At 34.2% G+C, this 18,171-nt stretch overlaps 1 protein-coding gene across 17 annotated transcripts in view; it reads right to left on the bottom strand.

Moving 5' to 3' along the window:
* Positions 1-6,441: 6,441 nt before the first annotated feature.
* LOC145269461 (matrix metalloproteinase-19-like) overlaps positions 6,442-18,171 on the bottom strand; it is a 97,666-nt gene continuing 85,936 nt past the window's right edge. For 10 of the 17 annotated variants that reach the window (XM_080125139.1, XM_080125142.1, XM_080125149.1 and 7 more), the window contains 3 exons: positions 15,070-15,218; positions 12,470-12,612; positions 6,442-6,625 (listed from right to left, as the gene is read on the bottom strand). In XM_080125139.1, coding sequence (XP_079981265.1) covers positions 6,529-6,625; positions 12,470-12,612; positions 15,070-15,218 — 389 coding nt within the window. In that variant the 3' untranslated portion in view covers positions 6,442-6,528. The remainder of the gene's footprint in view (positions 6,626-12,469; positions 12,613-15,069; positions 15,219-18,171) is intronic. The other 7 variants (XM_080125145.1, XM_080125147.1, XM_080125155.1 and 4 more) reach the window with 1 other exon arrangement.

Here is an 18,171-nt window from a genome sequence, read left to right as displayed (position 1 = left end):
CGAATCAATCAAGTAATAATAATAATAACATGAATAACAGTGTACATGTTGAATAGTTGGATTTTATCTTTTATCTACGTATTCATGTGCGTGTAATTGCATGTATGTATATACGTCGTATCATTTAGTTGATCGTCTAGTGCGTATAGTTTAACATTTATGCAACAGTTCTAACAGGAAACGATTAACGTGTGCGTATCGAAACAGTTGTAGACAAGCAGTTCTTTTTAACACAACACATACCTGAATTATTTACGAGCATTTATTTTCATGATCCGGCTGCATCTTCAGAGATTACACGTTTTTTTGCATCTTGGCTGACTGAAACCAACGCCTCTTTGAGACGTTCGTTCTCTCTGATGTCCAGCCAAGAACTGTCTAGAATCTCCTTAAATCTACATACATCTCATCACGTGTCTCATACCAACAGCTGATGTAACCCCAATCTAGTTATTTGTTTATGCGAACCCAAAAATATTTTCATATTCTTTTTGCCATATTATTACATGCCAATCATTTTCCCCAATTTAATTGTTCATTTTTCTAATCATAATAATTGATCCAGCGACCCGCTGTCGCTGGAATCAATTATTATTATTATTATTATTAGTAGTAGTAGTAGTAGTAGTAGTAGCAGTAGCAGCAGTAGCAGTAGTAGTAATAATAATAATAATTATGTTTTGACCCTTGCACCTGCTTGCCACAGTTAACACAGATACTACGCTATGATCACAGCCCAACGGGTCACAACGTTACAAGTGGATTCGAACCCAGTAACCTTTAACTTCGTAATCCAGCATGTTACCCCAAGCAATTTATTACATAACCAGAAAGAAAATCATATTACTTCTGTTTTTATTCTCATCCCCTTTCCCGTTCAGCTTCTAATATCGTTGGAAAAAGTGAACATATATTTTGGTCTCCCGAGAAAAGGAGGGTGGACCCGTAAATTGTCTGTTCGTCCATTCATCTGACCGCACTTTTCTCAATAACTATGCCTTAGAACTTTTTAGAATTTTGCACAAAAATTGAACATGCTATGAGTAAAAAAGTAACAGACCTGATTTTCCGATTTCTCCCCCTTCCCCAGAGGTGCCTTTCGGGTGAAAATTGCTAAAATTGCAACTTTTGTGCTTATTAAAAAAAATTGTAGCCTTGGATTTTTATAAAACTTTCGGAAAAGTTGTAACTGATTTCTATATAATTTTGTTTGTCTTTATTTCACAATAAGTCTTGGGTGTTAACGCCTGATCTATGAACCAAAAACCACATGGATTAATCCACACTCTCGGCACTGGCATCAAATCGACTATGTCATTACCAGAGTCAAGGACAGGCAGGACGTGAGACTGACCAAAGCCACGTGCAGGGCTGATTGTTGGACCAACCACCACCAAATTCAACTTCTTCATCCAACCAAAGAGAAGGCCCCAGGGTAAAAAAAAAAAAACAGCCAAGAGGCTCAATAGAGCCAAATTGAAATTTCCTAAAACAGCAGAGGAATTCCAGAGCAGCATACATAGTAAACAAACACAGGACTGGTTTGGCGAGAATGATCCTGAGATCCACAACTTGTTGCAGGAAAAACACCGCCTGCTAAGAGCGCATCAAAATGACCCAGCTTGTGTGGCGAAGAAAACTGCCTTCTCTAACATGCGCAACAAAGTCCAATCCAAGCTGCGTTCAATGCAGGATTCCTGGCTCAGTGCCAAGGCAGATGAAATCCAAGGCTACGCAGACAAACACGATACAAAGAATTTTTATGATGCACTAAGGGCAGTTTACGGACCACAGTCTTCGGGATCCTCTCCTCTGCTCAGTGCCGACGGCTCAACTCACGGGAAAGAAGGATATCCTCAACAGATGGGCTGACCATTTCAACACAGTGCTCAATCGCCCTGGAGCCATCAATGATATAACAATTGAACGTCTCCCCCAAGTCCCCATCAATCAACAGCTCAACACCCCCATCAATCGAAGAGGTCAGCAAAGCCATTCACCAGTTAACCAGTGGAAAAGCTCCAGGTCAAGATGCCATCCCAGCTGAGGTTTACAAATCCGATAGTGCAGTCTTGCGGGAGCAGCTACCTGCTTGTATCAGATCATGTGGACGAAGGAACAACTACCACAAGATTTTAAAGACGCCACAATCGTTCACATCTATAAGCGAAAAGGAAATCGCCAATCCTGCGATAACCATCGAGGTATCTCTCTCTGCCCATAGCAAGAAAGATCTTGGCTCGCATCCTCCTCAACCGTTTACTTGGTCACCTGGAACAGGGACTCCTGCCGGAGATTCAATGTGGTTTCTGCGCCGGTCGGGGGACCACTGCCATGATCTTAGCCGCCCATCAGCTTCAAGAGAAATGCATCGAACAGCACCGAGACCTTTACACAACCTTTATCGATTGACCAAGGCATTTGACACAGTCAGTCGGGATGGTTTGTGGAAAATAATGTAGAAATTCAGTTGCCCAAGTACTTTCATCACAGTAGTTCGTCAATTCCATGAAGGCATGATGGGATGCGTCCTTGACGACGGTAAACCCTCGGAGGCTTTTCCGGTAACAAATGGAGTTAAACAGGGGTGTGTCATTGCCCCTACACTGTTCAGCTTGATGTTTTCTGCAATGCTATTTGACGCTTTCAGCGACCAGTCACCAGGCATCAATATTAAATTCAGAACAGAAATTGTTTAAACCAAGGAGGCTGCAGGCTGCGACAAAGATGAAGGAAGCTGAGTGACTTTCTTTTTGCTGATGACTGTGCCCTCAATGCCAGCAACGAGCGAGAAATGCAAGACCAGATGAACAAATTCTCCGCAGCCTGTGACAACTTCGGCCTCACAATTAGCACCCAGAACGAAGTTATGTTCCAACCACCTCCCAGAAATATGTATCATGAGCCAAGTATCTCAGTCAAGGGACAGAACCTTCAAGCGGTTGAGGCCTTCACCTATCTGGGCAGCACTCTATCTCGGACAGCCACAATCAATCTCGAAATCAACAACAGAATCGCCAAGGCAAGCAGCGCATTCGGGAGACTCAGAAGCAAAGTCTGGGAAAGGAGAGGAATCAGCATTGACACCAAGCTGAAGGTTTACAGAGCAGTTGTCCTCACCACATTGCTCTATGGGTCAGAAACCTGGACTACCAACAGAAGGCACGAAAAAACGTTTAACCACTTCCACCTGAGATGTCTCCGAAATCTCTTCCATATCCTAAAAAGTACTTATCTTCCCAGCATAAACTACTACCATTCGAAAGACCCAACTAAGATGGGCAGGTCACGTCTCCCGCATGAATGAAAGAATCCCAAAACTACTCCTGTATGGCGAGCTGTGCAAAGGAAAACATTCAGTCGGAGCACCAAGAAAACGCTTTAAGGACAACCTCAAAGTCTCCCTCAAAGACTTCAACATCAGTACCGAGTCCTGGGAACCGCTTGTATCAGATAGACTTCACCGAAAGCTCATCAACAAAGGAGCTGAAACAGCTGAAGAGAGAAGAACCTTCAAAGCAGTACATGAGTGTAACCCTTTAACACGAGATTTTGGGTATAAAGGAATAATTATTACTTAATAATAATAATAATAATAATAATAATAATAATATAACCCTAACACCATCTCTATCCGAGGGCCGGGCCGCATCCGTTGCTATCCTGGTTCACGAGAGCATACTTGTGATGTACTTCTGGCCGTGTTCGTCGCTCCCAGCTCACAGGACTATAGATGCAACCCAGCAGGGCTACATTCTTACTTGTCAAGTGGTGGACCCCTCAAGGGTGATCAGACTCTCACTGGTCACTGGAAAATATCTTTCTGCTGCCCTAAGTCCGTGTGGCAACATTGTCGATTTCGGTCGTCACTCTGGCTTCGTGCTGGATTCAGTCTATCTCTTTTATCATCTGGCGTCAGGACATACCTGAAATAAATTGCATCTTCATTCAGGCCGGCAATCGAGAAACAAGGAAAAACTATGGGACATTTGTATATAACGAAACAAAATAATTATTCATAAATCGTTTTACACTTGTTTGTAGTCCAGTTCTTTGATCCAATCTTCATGATGCAGGTTGTATAACTTAAGTTCATCTAGTTAATTTCCCAGCTAAGAACAAGAGCTTTTCAACTTAGCTCTTATCAGGGTTCGCCCCCTCCCCCCTCCCAGGCGGGGTGAGAGCGATGTGGACGCCTCTATGTCAGTCAGTAAAAAAAGGTCTCTAACTCTAAAAAGCCAATCGTTTTTATCAAATCAGAAATTCCCCTTCCACCTTTCTGGAGTTATTCTTTCTTTTCTCTTAGAGCTTATCTCTACCAGACCTCAACCCCACCTGCACTGAACATTTTTACTTATTACCAATTAGGCATGATTAGTTACCCCAGGTCGAACAATGCCTGGCGGCGACCCCTCACCCCGAGCTGTCTTTCATATCGCTCAACAGAGGTTTTAAAAACAACCTTTTTGTTGTTAACAGATATATAACAGCCGTGATATAGGACAATTCTCGTTGTCTTTCTCTTAAAACCCCACCCCGGCACTGATGTGATAAGCGATAACTATTTATTTCCCATTGAAATATTTTATTTCTTCTGGACATTTCTCATAAACATCTGTCTTTCCTTGACCAAGTGTTAGCATGCCCCCCTGACCATACCTCATCCTCTCCCATCTTCTCTTCCTCTATTTGGAAAGCAAGATCATCTGGTGTCGCCAGGGATCTCGTCATAATAATAATAGTAATAATATATATATTATTACTATTATATATATATTTATATGTATATATATATTATTACTATTATATATATGTATACATATGTATATATATATATTATTACTATATATATATATGTATACATATATATATATATATGTATACATATGTATATATACATATGTATATATATATGTATACATATGTATATATATATATGTATACATATGTATATATATATGTATACATATGTATATATATATATGTATACATATGTATATATATATATATATGTATACATATGTATATATATATATGTATACATATGTATATATATATATGTGTGTATACATATGTATATATATATATGTATACATATGTATATATATATGTATACATATGTATATATATATATATATTATTACTATATATATATACATATGTATACATATGTATACATATATATATATATACATATATATATATATACTGTTTTTAAAATATTATCCACTGACACGCGTTTTGTCGTCTACGATCATCAGAGTAGCATGAAATTAGGGAGAGACGCCGAAACACGTGTCAGTGGATAATTATATTTTAAAACAATATACATGCTGCTCTCCATATGAGGGTACCAAATTGGTTAAAGAGAAAATTATTCCCAACTCGCATTTAGGTAAAAATGCACTTTCGTAAATAATTGAATTCATTCAAAATGTATGGCAAAAACAAAAATTATCTACACCCACACCCACCCCACACACACACATATATATATATATATATATATATATATATATATATATATATATATATATATATATATATATATAAAGCTGAACGTCTGTGTGTGTCTGGTCACGAATGGGCTCCTATATGGTTGACTATTATAGAAAACTGATCACATATAATGATAGAAAATGTATCGAGACACGGGAATGCTTATGTTTGATCTGGTATAATGATGATTCATTAAAATTGCGGGGTCTGCGTACGCGCCTGGTCTACAAAGTATGGAAATAAACAATTTAAAAATAAAAAAAAGTTTACAAGTGTTTTTCATATAGATGTACATAATAATACATTGGTAAGTATGTTTTAATTTAAATAGGGATTGTATAATAAAATTGAGGGGTCTGCGTTCGCGCATGGCCTCCATAGAATGGAAATAGGCACAAACTTTATAAAGACTTTTCATATCTATCTGTGTAAGTATACTTTGATAATCATGTTTCAGTTTGAAGAAATATGGTATAATAAAATCATGGGGTGTTCGTTTGCGCCTGACCTCCATAGAATGGAAATATGTCACAAAGTTTAACAAGGTTTCTTAAATATAGATCCACAGAATATTGTGATAAGTGTTTCAGTATGAACAGGTATTGTATAATAAACGATGGGGTTTATCTATTTTATTTTTACTTTCATCATATTTTACTTTGGTTTTGATATCCCTAAATTCGAAGCTATCTCTTTATAACCCTTCCTTTTCATAACCTATCATACTTTCATAAATCAGAGTCCATTTTCTGTAGGCTTCTTTGAACCCAGTCAATGACGGGTACTTTTGCTAGTATATATATATATATATATATATATATATATATATATATATATATATATATTCACACGAAAATAATAAAATAGTTGGGAATCACAAAAAAATTTCCATAGTAAAATAATTCTCTTGAAATTTCAGTGACAAACATCCAAAGAGAAAAGTTTGGTTTTATTTTAAATCGGTTTTTATTATACTGATAATTTTGAAATCAAATCGATAATTCGAAACAACCTTTGAGCCATTGTATTTTAACGCCTAACTCGATTTGGACAAATTTTGAAAACGAAATCTACTGGTTTTCCTTTGTCGCTTACAACACGTGACTTGGTTAACATGGAGTAAGCCCTGAAAGAAAAAAAAGAAAAAATAATTAAAATTGTAAATCTTGAACAATATCTTCATTAAAAGTCTACAAACAATAGCTTTAGTTAATCCTAAAATGGGGCGTTGATTCTACCGAACAAACTTCCACCTGTTTCTTAGTTACTGGGGAAAAGGGGGTGTTTACAACCTTACGGGCAGTTTAATCGACCTTACCAAGACAAAATAGAGAGTGACTAACAGGTTTGGTTGTCTAGCACGAAAGCAAAAAATGTCATCTACAATTATTGTCTTTAATAAACAATTAAAGTACCGCCCCCAGTTAAATTATTAAAACAATATTGTTTTATCACATATGTTAATTTCATATATGATTTCTGAATTAATTCAGCAATATACATAGCCATGTTATATATCATTTTGAAGCGCGTTTTTTTTTACTCTATTAGAACGTGTTATTTGTTAGCGTTCTCAATATTTTCCCTCCTTTTTTGCTGGCATTTTGACATCATGGATAAAATTCAAACCCCACGATTTTCTTATTCCAGTTCAAACTAGGCCGAAAAGCTGTCGAAACAGCTCATGATATCAATGATGCGTTTGGCCCATGAACAACTAACAAACGTGTGGCAAAACCGTAGTTCAAGAAATTTCGCTATGGTGACGAAAGCCTTGAAGACCATCGTGGCCGGCCGACTGCGTTTGATAACGGACACTTGAAAGTCTTAATTGAAGTAGATCCTCGAAAAATCACACGAGAAGTCGAGGTAACCACTCAAACGTCGTTAGCCGTTTAAAGCAAATAGGAAGTCAAAAACGTTAGATAAATTAGAGCCGCATGAATTGAATGCTAATAAAAAAAAATCGTCGTTTTGAGGTGTCTTCTACGTTTCTTCTGCGCAATAAAAACGACCTAATTCTCAAACGAATTGTAAAGTGTGATAGGAAGTGGATCCTCTAGGACAACCGGAGATGACGGATAAGCTCCACAACAATTCCCGAAGCCGATATTGCACCAAAAATGTTATGCTGACTGTTTGGTTGTTTGCATCCGGTCTCATCCATCACAGCTTTTTGAATCCGGGCGAAACGATTACGACGGAGAAGTACTGCCGACAAATTAACGAAATGCACCAGAAGCTCCAACATATGTGCCCGAAATTGGTCAATATGAAGGTACCAATTCTCCCCCAGGATAACGCTCGCCCGTATGTTGAGAACTGACTTGGGCTACGCGACTCTGCCTCATCTGCCATATTCATCAGATCTCTTGCCCACCAATTATCGTTTTTTTTCAAACATCGCGACAACTTCCTGTGCGACAAATGCTTCAAAAGCCGAGATGATGCCGAATCGGCCTTCAATCACTTCATCCCTCCCAGAACACCTGATTTCTATGCTAATGGAATAAATGAATTTGTTTCTCGTTGGCAAAATGTGTCGAGTCTAATGGTTTTTATTTCGATTAATAAAGTTTATTGTGGACTACCATGAGTGCCCGGCGTTTCCCGGATGTTTGGAGGTGTTTGTGTTGAGCAAAACAAAAATAAGTGGCAGTAGGCAGGCAGGTCCAACCCCCTACCGCCAAGGAGAAAAAGAACTTGAAAAAAAAACATGACCTCTTTGCTGTTGCGCCCATCGCAAACCCGGAAGTGCCGTAGGTTTAAATTAATGCTAGTCAATCGAAAAGAGGGGATGACTTTCAAAAATTTGGGTGAAAAAAGCGACTCCTCCCTGTAGAAAAGTGACCAGATGAGGGTGAAGGAATTAATCATTTTAGTCAATTCTTCGATATTTGTCGTCCGAAGGGTTGAGCTTCACAACGAAACCGATCTCATGAAAATTCGTGGCCGCTGTTGGAAGTTTTAGGCAGACATACATACATACATACATACATACATACATTTAAACAGACAGGTGAAGTTATTATCCTCGGAATTTGAACGTAAAAAATGACATTATTTTTGCACCAAGTTAATAATAACAAACCTTGAAAAATATCTTTAATTTTTTTTGTTTCGCCCCTCTCTTCGCCTCCATTTTTTTCAATTGTGAAAATGGTTTTATTTAGTCGGACGAAAGGTACCTCGAGGTTCTTTTTTTTTAGTCGAATAGTCTTTTGACTATTTTTGGTGTCTATTTCTTTTATCCCTGCAGCGATCTTCTCCCAAATTCTTATGACTCCACTTATCTTTTTAAAAACTGTAATATATATATATATATACGTATTTATATATATATATATATATACATATATAGATACATATACATATATATATATATATATATTATTGTACATATATATAATACAGCCATATATGTAAGTATACAAATATATTCATACATACATATATACACACACATATATATAAGTATACATACATATCTGTACATATATAAACACACATATATACATGCATATATATACACATATATATGTACATGTGCACATATCTGTACATATATAAATATATACACATATATATATATATATAAACACACACACACACACATATATATATATATATATATATATATATATATATATATATATATATATATACGGCAAAATCACGTTGACAAATCGTTTCTCTCCAAATCACCGATATTAGGCTACGTTGAGTCTAGCCAGTAACAGATGCTGACCATTTGGAAAGGCGAGTTGCTGTATGTACCTCGAGGTAATATTATAAGGTCGATAAACTGAAGCGGTCTCTCCTTCTCTCGAAGGTAGATGAGCCTCTCTTAAGCCGATGTAAGCACCCCATTTAGTGATGGATCCACGATAAAAAAAATAATCGGTTTAGCCCTGGCGAAGCATCAAGTATTCAGCTACCGACAAAATTTTAATTACATTACAAACTTGTGTAGTGAATACAATCTCGTCTACGGCCGCGCCGGATGGATAGTGGACGGATACACACACACACAAACACATATATATATACACACATAGGCACACTTATATATATTGACATATATATACATATATACACACACATATATATATACATACGTACACATATATATATACACGTATGTACACATATATATATGCATACATAAGTACACACATATGTACTCATATGTACACATATGGACATATATATATACACATATGTACACACACAAACACCCACACACACACACATATATATATATATATATATATATATATATATATATATATATATATATATAGTATGAATGCGGGAAGACAATCAAGCGATTCGATTCAAAATAAGCAATTTCACTGATTTCGGAGACGACATAAATATTATATTAAAACTTCTGAATATTTTTTACGTTGTCAGAACTAAATAAGAATTTAAATATATATATATATATATATATATATATATATACATATATATATATATATATATATATATATATATATATATATATATATAGGGAGGAACTGAACGTTGTCAGAACTAAATAAGAATTAAAAAATATTCAGAAGTTTTAATATAATATATATATATATATATATATATATATATATATATATATATATATAACACCTGCTATACTAATCATTTTCATCATGGGCAATGTGGATACCTCCACAGCAATTCTAAAATAAAAGAACGGATAAAAACACGTAAATGTAATCGCCAAAAGAAAAAAGAATACGTGATACCCTCTCCACCAGATATTTCGGAAGAAGGGCTACAAAGAGAAGAAACTATTCTCCAGATATTGAGTACTTGAAAGAACCCCCGCCTCAAAAAAAAAAAAATTAAAAATGCCCGTGCGATCACACACAAAAAAAAATGAGCCAATTAGGCAGAACCCCTAAAAAAATGAAGGTCTACCAAAAATTAATTCCATAAACAATTAGATGAAATTTTCCGTCATATTATGTTTCTGATGTAATACTCCCCCCAAATATAATTTGTCATATTTCGTTTTGTTTATGAAATTGTTAGGTGAAAGTACAGAGTGTCTCATAAAAATTAAATTCATCGTTATTTTATCTTTCAAATGTCATTCCTGCCCCCCCCCCCGCCACCAAAAAAAAGTATTTTCATGTTTTGCTCCCTCCACCTTGTTCGCTAACCTTGAAAAAATGCTACAGGTGACATGTCTCGTTGAACGCTTGTTGGTCAAAAAGAGGATGCTCATTTTACATTAAATATATATGGAAAAGTGATACCCCTCTCTAAAATGTTAATATTCTTTTTTTTTTCAAAATTTCTTTCATATTATTCATGAAGGCTGTTTAAACGTATTAGGCCAAAAAATAGTAGGTCTTCTTTTTTTAGGGGATAAACGAAGCTGGGTCACGTCGTAAAAATTTACCCTTTTTTAATTAGAAAATTAAGTTTATAATTGATGAGATTAACGTGCAAAAAGAAAAAAGTGTAAATTATGGTATCTAGAGGGGAGGCAGTAGATCTTTATTTTTTAGGTGTTAATCGACGCTGGTGTCACATCGTAAATATTTACCGATTTCTGTATAGCCGTTTAAAAATAATAAAAACAAACAAATGAAATCTTTTCAGTTTTTCGTAAGTGTTTTTTTTTTGTTTATTTGAATGTATAAAAAAACAATAAAAGCCAAACATTTTTCTACACGGAATTATTTTTTCAAGCTAGAAATATATTGATATTATCAAATTTTATTTAGTGATAGTCTTTATGTTTATGTTCCGAAGAACAAATAACTCTAAAAATGTTTTTTGTAAATCGATGTTGGAATAATAATTCCAAATTAATTTAATTAAATATATTATCAATATAATTCTTGTTTAAAATTTATTGAATAACAATTTTAAATAGAACACTTATAACAATTGTCTCGCTAGAAGATACCGCTATCTAATAAAATCGATATTTCTTTATGTAATATGCAAATGAGATGATCTCTTAATTGTATATAGTTTGCAAGAATCATATTATATATAGAAATAAATGAGAGAGTAAAGTAAGGAAACTTTTGTACATATTATTCAAATTGTGAACAGACAAACAAACAATAAAACAAACAGACAGGAATACGGATTTATATATCTATAAAAGTGAACGTGTCTGCCTGTGTACATTTCCCTACGCAATAACTCTGTCACTTTTTTGTCTACATATTCGAAATTTTATATACAGGGTACTGAGATTTGGGAAAATCTATGTGATTGGGTTTCGGTAAGAAATTTAGCTGTTAAGTGGTCAAAGTTCAACGATTTGACATTTGAGAACTCTACCAAACTCCTCCGAAAATTTTGGGTCAAAACACTTGAAATTTTAGATATAGGTTCCTTGGAGATAAATTTGACTTAATAATAAATGTTAAGGGGCCATAATAGGGGTCAAATTTTAAAAAATTGATCGTTTTTTGTTTTTTGTTTTTTTTTGCTCAGCATACACCTCCAAACACCCGGGCAACGCCGGACCCCCATACTAGTATATCTATAAAAGTGAACGTGTCTGTGTGTGTCTGTGTTTGTGCATTTCCCTACGCAATAACTCTGTCAATTTTAAGTCTATAGACTTGAAATTTGATATACAGGGTACTGAGATTTCGGAAAATCGTTGTGATCCGTTTTCGACCAGAAATTTGGCTGTTAAGGGGTCAAAGTTCAACGAATTGAGCTTTGAGAACTATACCAAACTCCTTCGACAATTTTGTGCCTAAACACTTGAACTTTTAGATATAGGTTTCTTGGTCATGGATCTAATTTAATAACTTGATTTGAGCCCAAAACAATAAATATAAAGGGGCAATAATAGGGGTCAAAATTTAAAAATGTGACCGCTTTTTTTTGCTCAACATACACCTCCAAACAACCGGGCAACGCCGGGGGGAACCCATGCTAGTATATATATGATCTATATTTTGCATAATAAAACCGAAAAGCTGCATACGTCTTCTTCACGATGAAGTTGATTTCATAATTGGCAGAAATTGCTGCGTCTACCTTGCTGGGAACACCACGAAAGTATTTATTAGCCAAGTAACCATCTTTCGAATACACATCCTCCTGGTAAAATGAGTACAAATATCCTTCCTGCAAAAAAAAAAAAAAAAAAAAATGGCAAAAACACGAATAAACAAGTGTGTAAAATAATAAAGTCGCCTACACTTCTAACGTTTTAATCTTGGAGATTTCTATGTATTTAATAGACGTTACCGGCGTTGTCTCGTATTAAACATAACGATTAATTCTTTTCCAAAAAAATGAATCCAAACAAAACGTTAAGAAAGAGCATTATGGGGTTATTTTTCTGAACAGTTCACTCTCTGAGAATAAAAATAAATACTCGATTTGAAACCAAAACCTCAGGCAGTAAATCAAGTGCGATAACTATTCGACTACCTTGCCACATATATAAAAAGTGTTGTCAAACCTTGTGAAACAGTTGACAAACAGATAAATATACGATTACCCCCCCCCCCTCCCACGAGCCATTTTTTTTTTCAATTTTGGCCACTTCGCAGCCTTTTTGTCTCAGATTTATGGATCAATCCATCTAGCTTTGATATGCTAAGATATTTAGACTTACGGCTTTCGTGGCGACGACGGCGTAAAGATTTCTGTTTCCCGAATGTTTTTCTCTCTTTTTCTCTATGTTTTCTCTCCCTCCCTTTTATCTCCTTCCTTTCCTAACAACTTTCTGTCTCTTTTTTTATTTTTTTTTTCTCTCTCACTCTCTCTCCCTCTCTCTCTCTCTCTCTCTGTGTATAGCTTAAAATTCCCCCGTTCTTTCTCCCTCTATTTTTACCCCCATCCCGTTTTTTATAATAAAAATTTAGTTTTTTATTTTATTTTATTGATGCTCTGCTACGAATTGAGCTCTCCCTCTTACCGAGATTGCTGCATCCTATACAGATAAATATTCTCTCTCTTTCACTCTGCCTCTCCTCTTATATATATATATATATATATATATATATATAATTATAAAACACAAATGATCTTGTAACGAGTAATGTAACCCATTTTCCAGTTTACGACAATTAAACATGCGCATAAACAAATAAATACAAATCGCTTCTTTTGCAGATTTTGACATACGCATTGAAATAATAACGTTATTATTTCGAAATTATTATTTAACATGGGAAGAGTGGAGGTGTTTTGCAACTATTCTTTATTACAACTATACTGTCGCTATTTTCTTACAACTAAACAGCTTTAACCCGTTGACAAACATAAGAATAATTGTAGTAAAGCCAAGACTACTACTACTAATAATAATAACAAAAATACTCTCTGTCCGTCCCTTTTCCTTCCTTCCGTCCTTCCTTCCTTCTTTTTTATTTTTGTTTACATTCCTAGTTACAAAATAGTTGTGTGAGAACGGTGAATTTGTTGACACATTTACTAATCTATTTCAATATTAGTTTTATTTTATTTTATTATTATTTTTTTTGCTTCAGGTTTTATTAATTATTTTTTTTTTAGATTTTAAGTTTCTATAACTTGGTTGAAGGATTCTAATATGGGTTTTTTATTCTTATATTTCTCATCGGTAGGTTCATGTGCGTTTTTGCTGCTAAATGACTTTCGGCGGCGTTCGATTCATAGGAAAATCATGTTTAATTTTTGTATTTTTGAGCGATTATTCAAAAAAATAGGTAACTGTACACGAATTGGGGAGATTTTTTTCCATGTTTGAGTGATCCGTCCGGGATTTTTCATTTTAATGTACTTTTATAGAAATGTTTCTGTTATATAAACAAAAAACTATTTTCTTCACGTCACAAGTGTCACGCTCATACATGAATTCCATAGCTAATATAACATACTGACCAAACGGGTCGCGGGTAGACTAGTATATATATAAAATTGGTTGAGAGATTCCAACGAGAGAAAGAGGTATATTTAAATGAGAGAGGTCACCAACAATTGCTATGTATTTTTTAACAATATTTTATTAGTCCGTGTTTTGATTTTTCGTTTAAAAAGGTATCATATTTAGATTATTGTAATAATGTTTTGAAATCATTGAAATAATTTTTTACACATTTCAGACGTTCTGTACAGCGTCCTCTTCAGAAATTATTCAAAGTGTAAAATATTTAAAATACATTTAAAATGTGTTCAGAATGTATAAAAGCATTTTCGCAGTCTCTTTTGGTGACATGTTTCCGAGCGGTGGAAATGTCTGTAATTATATATATATATATATATATATATATATATATATATATATATATATATATATATATATATATATATATATAATTTAAAGGAGATTAGAATAATAGTCTAAAGAGCTAAGTGTATTTAATGTAACAGTGAAATTACTAGTTTAATTAAAATACAGGAAATGCTCGTTGTAATTTAGATATATAATAAGCTCGATAGTTAAATGTCCTAGAGCTTTACTTAATATATATATATATATATATATATATATATATATATACATATATATATATACATATATATATGTATTATGTATGTATGTATGTATGTATGTATGTATGTATGTATGTGTGTGTGTAAAATTGTACAAACCTTGTAAAGAAAAATGCGTTCATCGATATTGTTAAACTTAATTGCACATTCGGGAGCGTTTATCTGGTTATTAGAAATATATTTTGGAAAATTCTTCACCAAATTAAATTTTCCATTGGGACTGACCATGTACGCCCATACCTTGTCATCTGAATAATAATGATAATAATAATAATAATAATAATAATAATAATAATAATAATAATAATAAAAACAACAACAACAATAATAATAATAATGATAAAAAAATAATAATAATGACAATAATAATAACAATAATAACAACAACAATAATAATAATAACAATAATAACAATAATAAAAATAATAACAATAATAATAATAACAACAATAATAACAACAATAATAACAATAATAACAATAATAGTAACAATAATAACAATGATAATAATAGCAACAATAATAATAATAACTATAATAACAACAACAATAATAACAATAATAATAAAAACAGCAATAATAACAATAATAACAATAATAAAAATAATAACAATAATAATAATAACAACAATAATAACAACAATAATAATAATAATAATAACAATAATAACAATAATAATAACAATAATAACAATGATAATAATAACAACAATAATAACAACAATAATAATAACAATAATAATAATAATAATTACAACAATAATAACAATAACAATAATAACAATAACAATAACAATAACAATAATAATAATAATAATAATAATAATAATAATAATAATAATAATAATAATGGATACCAATAAAGGGAACGGCTGAAATATTAACGAAAATCCATTCAATGCAAAGATTTATACACATGACCTTCAGGCCTCCGCTGGATGAGTGCAAAGAGGACTGGGACCTTCTGGAGGCGTTTTGCCACCTAAATTCTAGTGAAGACCAATGGTCGCTGCCATCAAGAAATCAATGGTAAGCGGTTGTTACGATAACGTAAATCTATCTGCAATAATAATCGAAAGAGTTTGCGTATACTAGAAATCTGTGACGTCTTGTTGTCACTCAGACTTCAGAGAATGCCACAAGTTATTCGCGAAGAGAATTCTTTGATGATGACCTGTGTGACTACTCTTAGTAATTAAATAATAATAATAGACCAAGAAACGCTTCACGCTGGGACACCATACATAGAAACCCCACATGCAGAAGGTCTGCAAAATTAGTAAACATGGAAACCGAAACGTATGTAACAACTGAAACCAAACGAAAACGAAGCAGCTGGTCTAAAAATCATACCACAACATGTGATTAAAGAAAAAGAAATCAAAACTCCCATCCCTAAAGAACCAGGAATGAAAAAAATTGAAAACAGAAACAGAGAAGGCGAACAAGCTTCTCCCAGAGGTCCCAACATATACTATTGCAGATCTAAATAATTTAATTTATGCACGTGCCAAAGCCAGTAAGAATTAAGCTAAAAGCAGATAAAAAAAATAGCCAGGGAAGGAAAATGAACCAATAAAATCTGCATGGGAATTCATGATGGAACCCCAGATGAACAAACACAAAAAGAAAGCGGAAAACAAAATGAAGAGAAAAGGATGGTAATGTGTATATGTTACAAGCAGGAAGAGGGCGAATTAAAAAAAAACAGGGAGACCTGAATCACTGAAACAAAAGAAGGAAGATTAAGACAAGGCAGATGCAAAACGCAAGCAAAACACGACCTTTAGAAACAATAAAAGCCAGTTCTATCAGAACACAAACGGCGGAAAAACAAAAACAAAACAACAGATCGACACAAAATATTACTGGAGCAAGATATGGGAAGAACGACAAGATCACAATAGAAATGCCGAATGGTTGAAAGATATGAAAAAAGATGTACAGAAAACGAAAGAAGTGACAGACAATGGAATCAACAAGTCAAGAAAACTTTACGAAAAATAGCAAACTGGAGAGCACCAGGTGACGATGGAATACATGCATACTGGTTCCAAAAGTTTACATCGCTACATGAAAAAGTAACTCAGAACCTGAAAAGATCCATCGATGAAGCAATCGTACCAGAATGGATGACCGAAGGTAAAAACCACATTGGTGCAAAAAGACAAAACAGAAGGAACAGTCCCCAGCAACTGCAGTCACGTAACATGTTTACCTACAATGTGGAAAGTACTAACAGCACAATAAAGGGAAAAGTTTACCACTTCCTTCATAATCCTGGACTACTCCCCGAGCAACAGAAAGGATGCCAAAAGGGGAAAAGAGAAATACATGAACTATTATACATAGACCAAAATATCATGAAAGAAGTCTAAAGTATAGAAAATAACATAGCCATGGCATGGATTGACTACAAGAAAACTTATGACAGGATCCCTCAAGCATAGATAATACAGGGTGACCCCAAAAATACAAAAGCTAAATGGAGGCCATCTAGAACATATGCTGTAGAACGGAGAAAAAAAAGGCCAAAGACTCTAGTGTTTTGATGTGATGTTTTGAATATAATAAACTAGTTATGACCAAAGTTTCATTTCATTCGGACAAAACACTAAGAAACGGAGTCTAATTATAGTCGGGCCGGTATTTTTTGGGGGGGGGGTTACCTTGTAGAATGCATGAGAATGTACAAAATACCAAGCAAGTTTATCAATTTGATTCAAAAAGGAATAAGGACATGGAGATTTTATCTGACAGCTTATGGGCAGTACATAACTGAAATTAAAATACAAAAAGTTTTTTTACATAGGCATAACCACTTATCAAGGGTCAGAGACCACTCGAGGATAAGGATTAAGAGTGTACAGTAGTCAATTGGGTAATATAGTAATCGTTACTAATGGAAATTCGGTAAATTTGTTAACTTAAGTGGAACGGCTCATCAAGAACTTGTTTACGTTGGACTTGAAGACAACCATATTGTAGTCAGCTGGAAAGCAGGCAAACGGAAGACAGTTCCACAGGCGTGCAGTTTTAAGAAAGAAGCTTTGTTCATGGAAGCTACATTTAGGTTTAGGCACAGATAAAGAGTGGGGGGAATTATTGATAGTGTTTTCAGCTTTCTTGTGAAAGCTTGTCGAGGGGGATCATAGATTGAAGCTCAGTAGAGCACTTGCCATGAAAATAACGATAAAGCAGA

Source organism: Euprymna scolopes, chromosome 45 (genome assembly GCF_053919585.1).
Source record: "Euprymna scolopes isolate OS-2025 chromosome 45, ASM5391958v1, whole genome shotgun sequence".
Taxonomy (NCBI): Eukaryota; Metazoa; Mollusca; class Cephalopoda; order Sepiida; family Sepiolidae; genus Euprymna; species Euprymna scolopes.
Note: the sequence above shows the minus strand (reverse complement) of the source record. Positions and strands in the feature narration are given on the sequence as shown.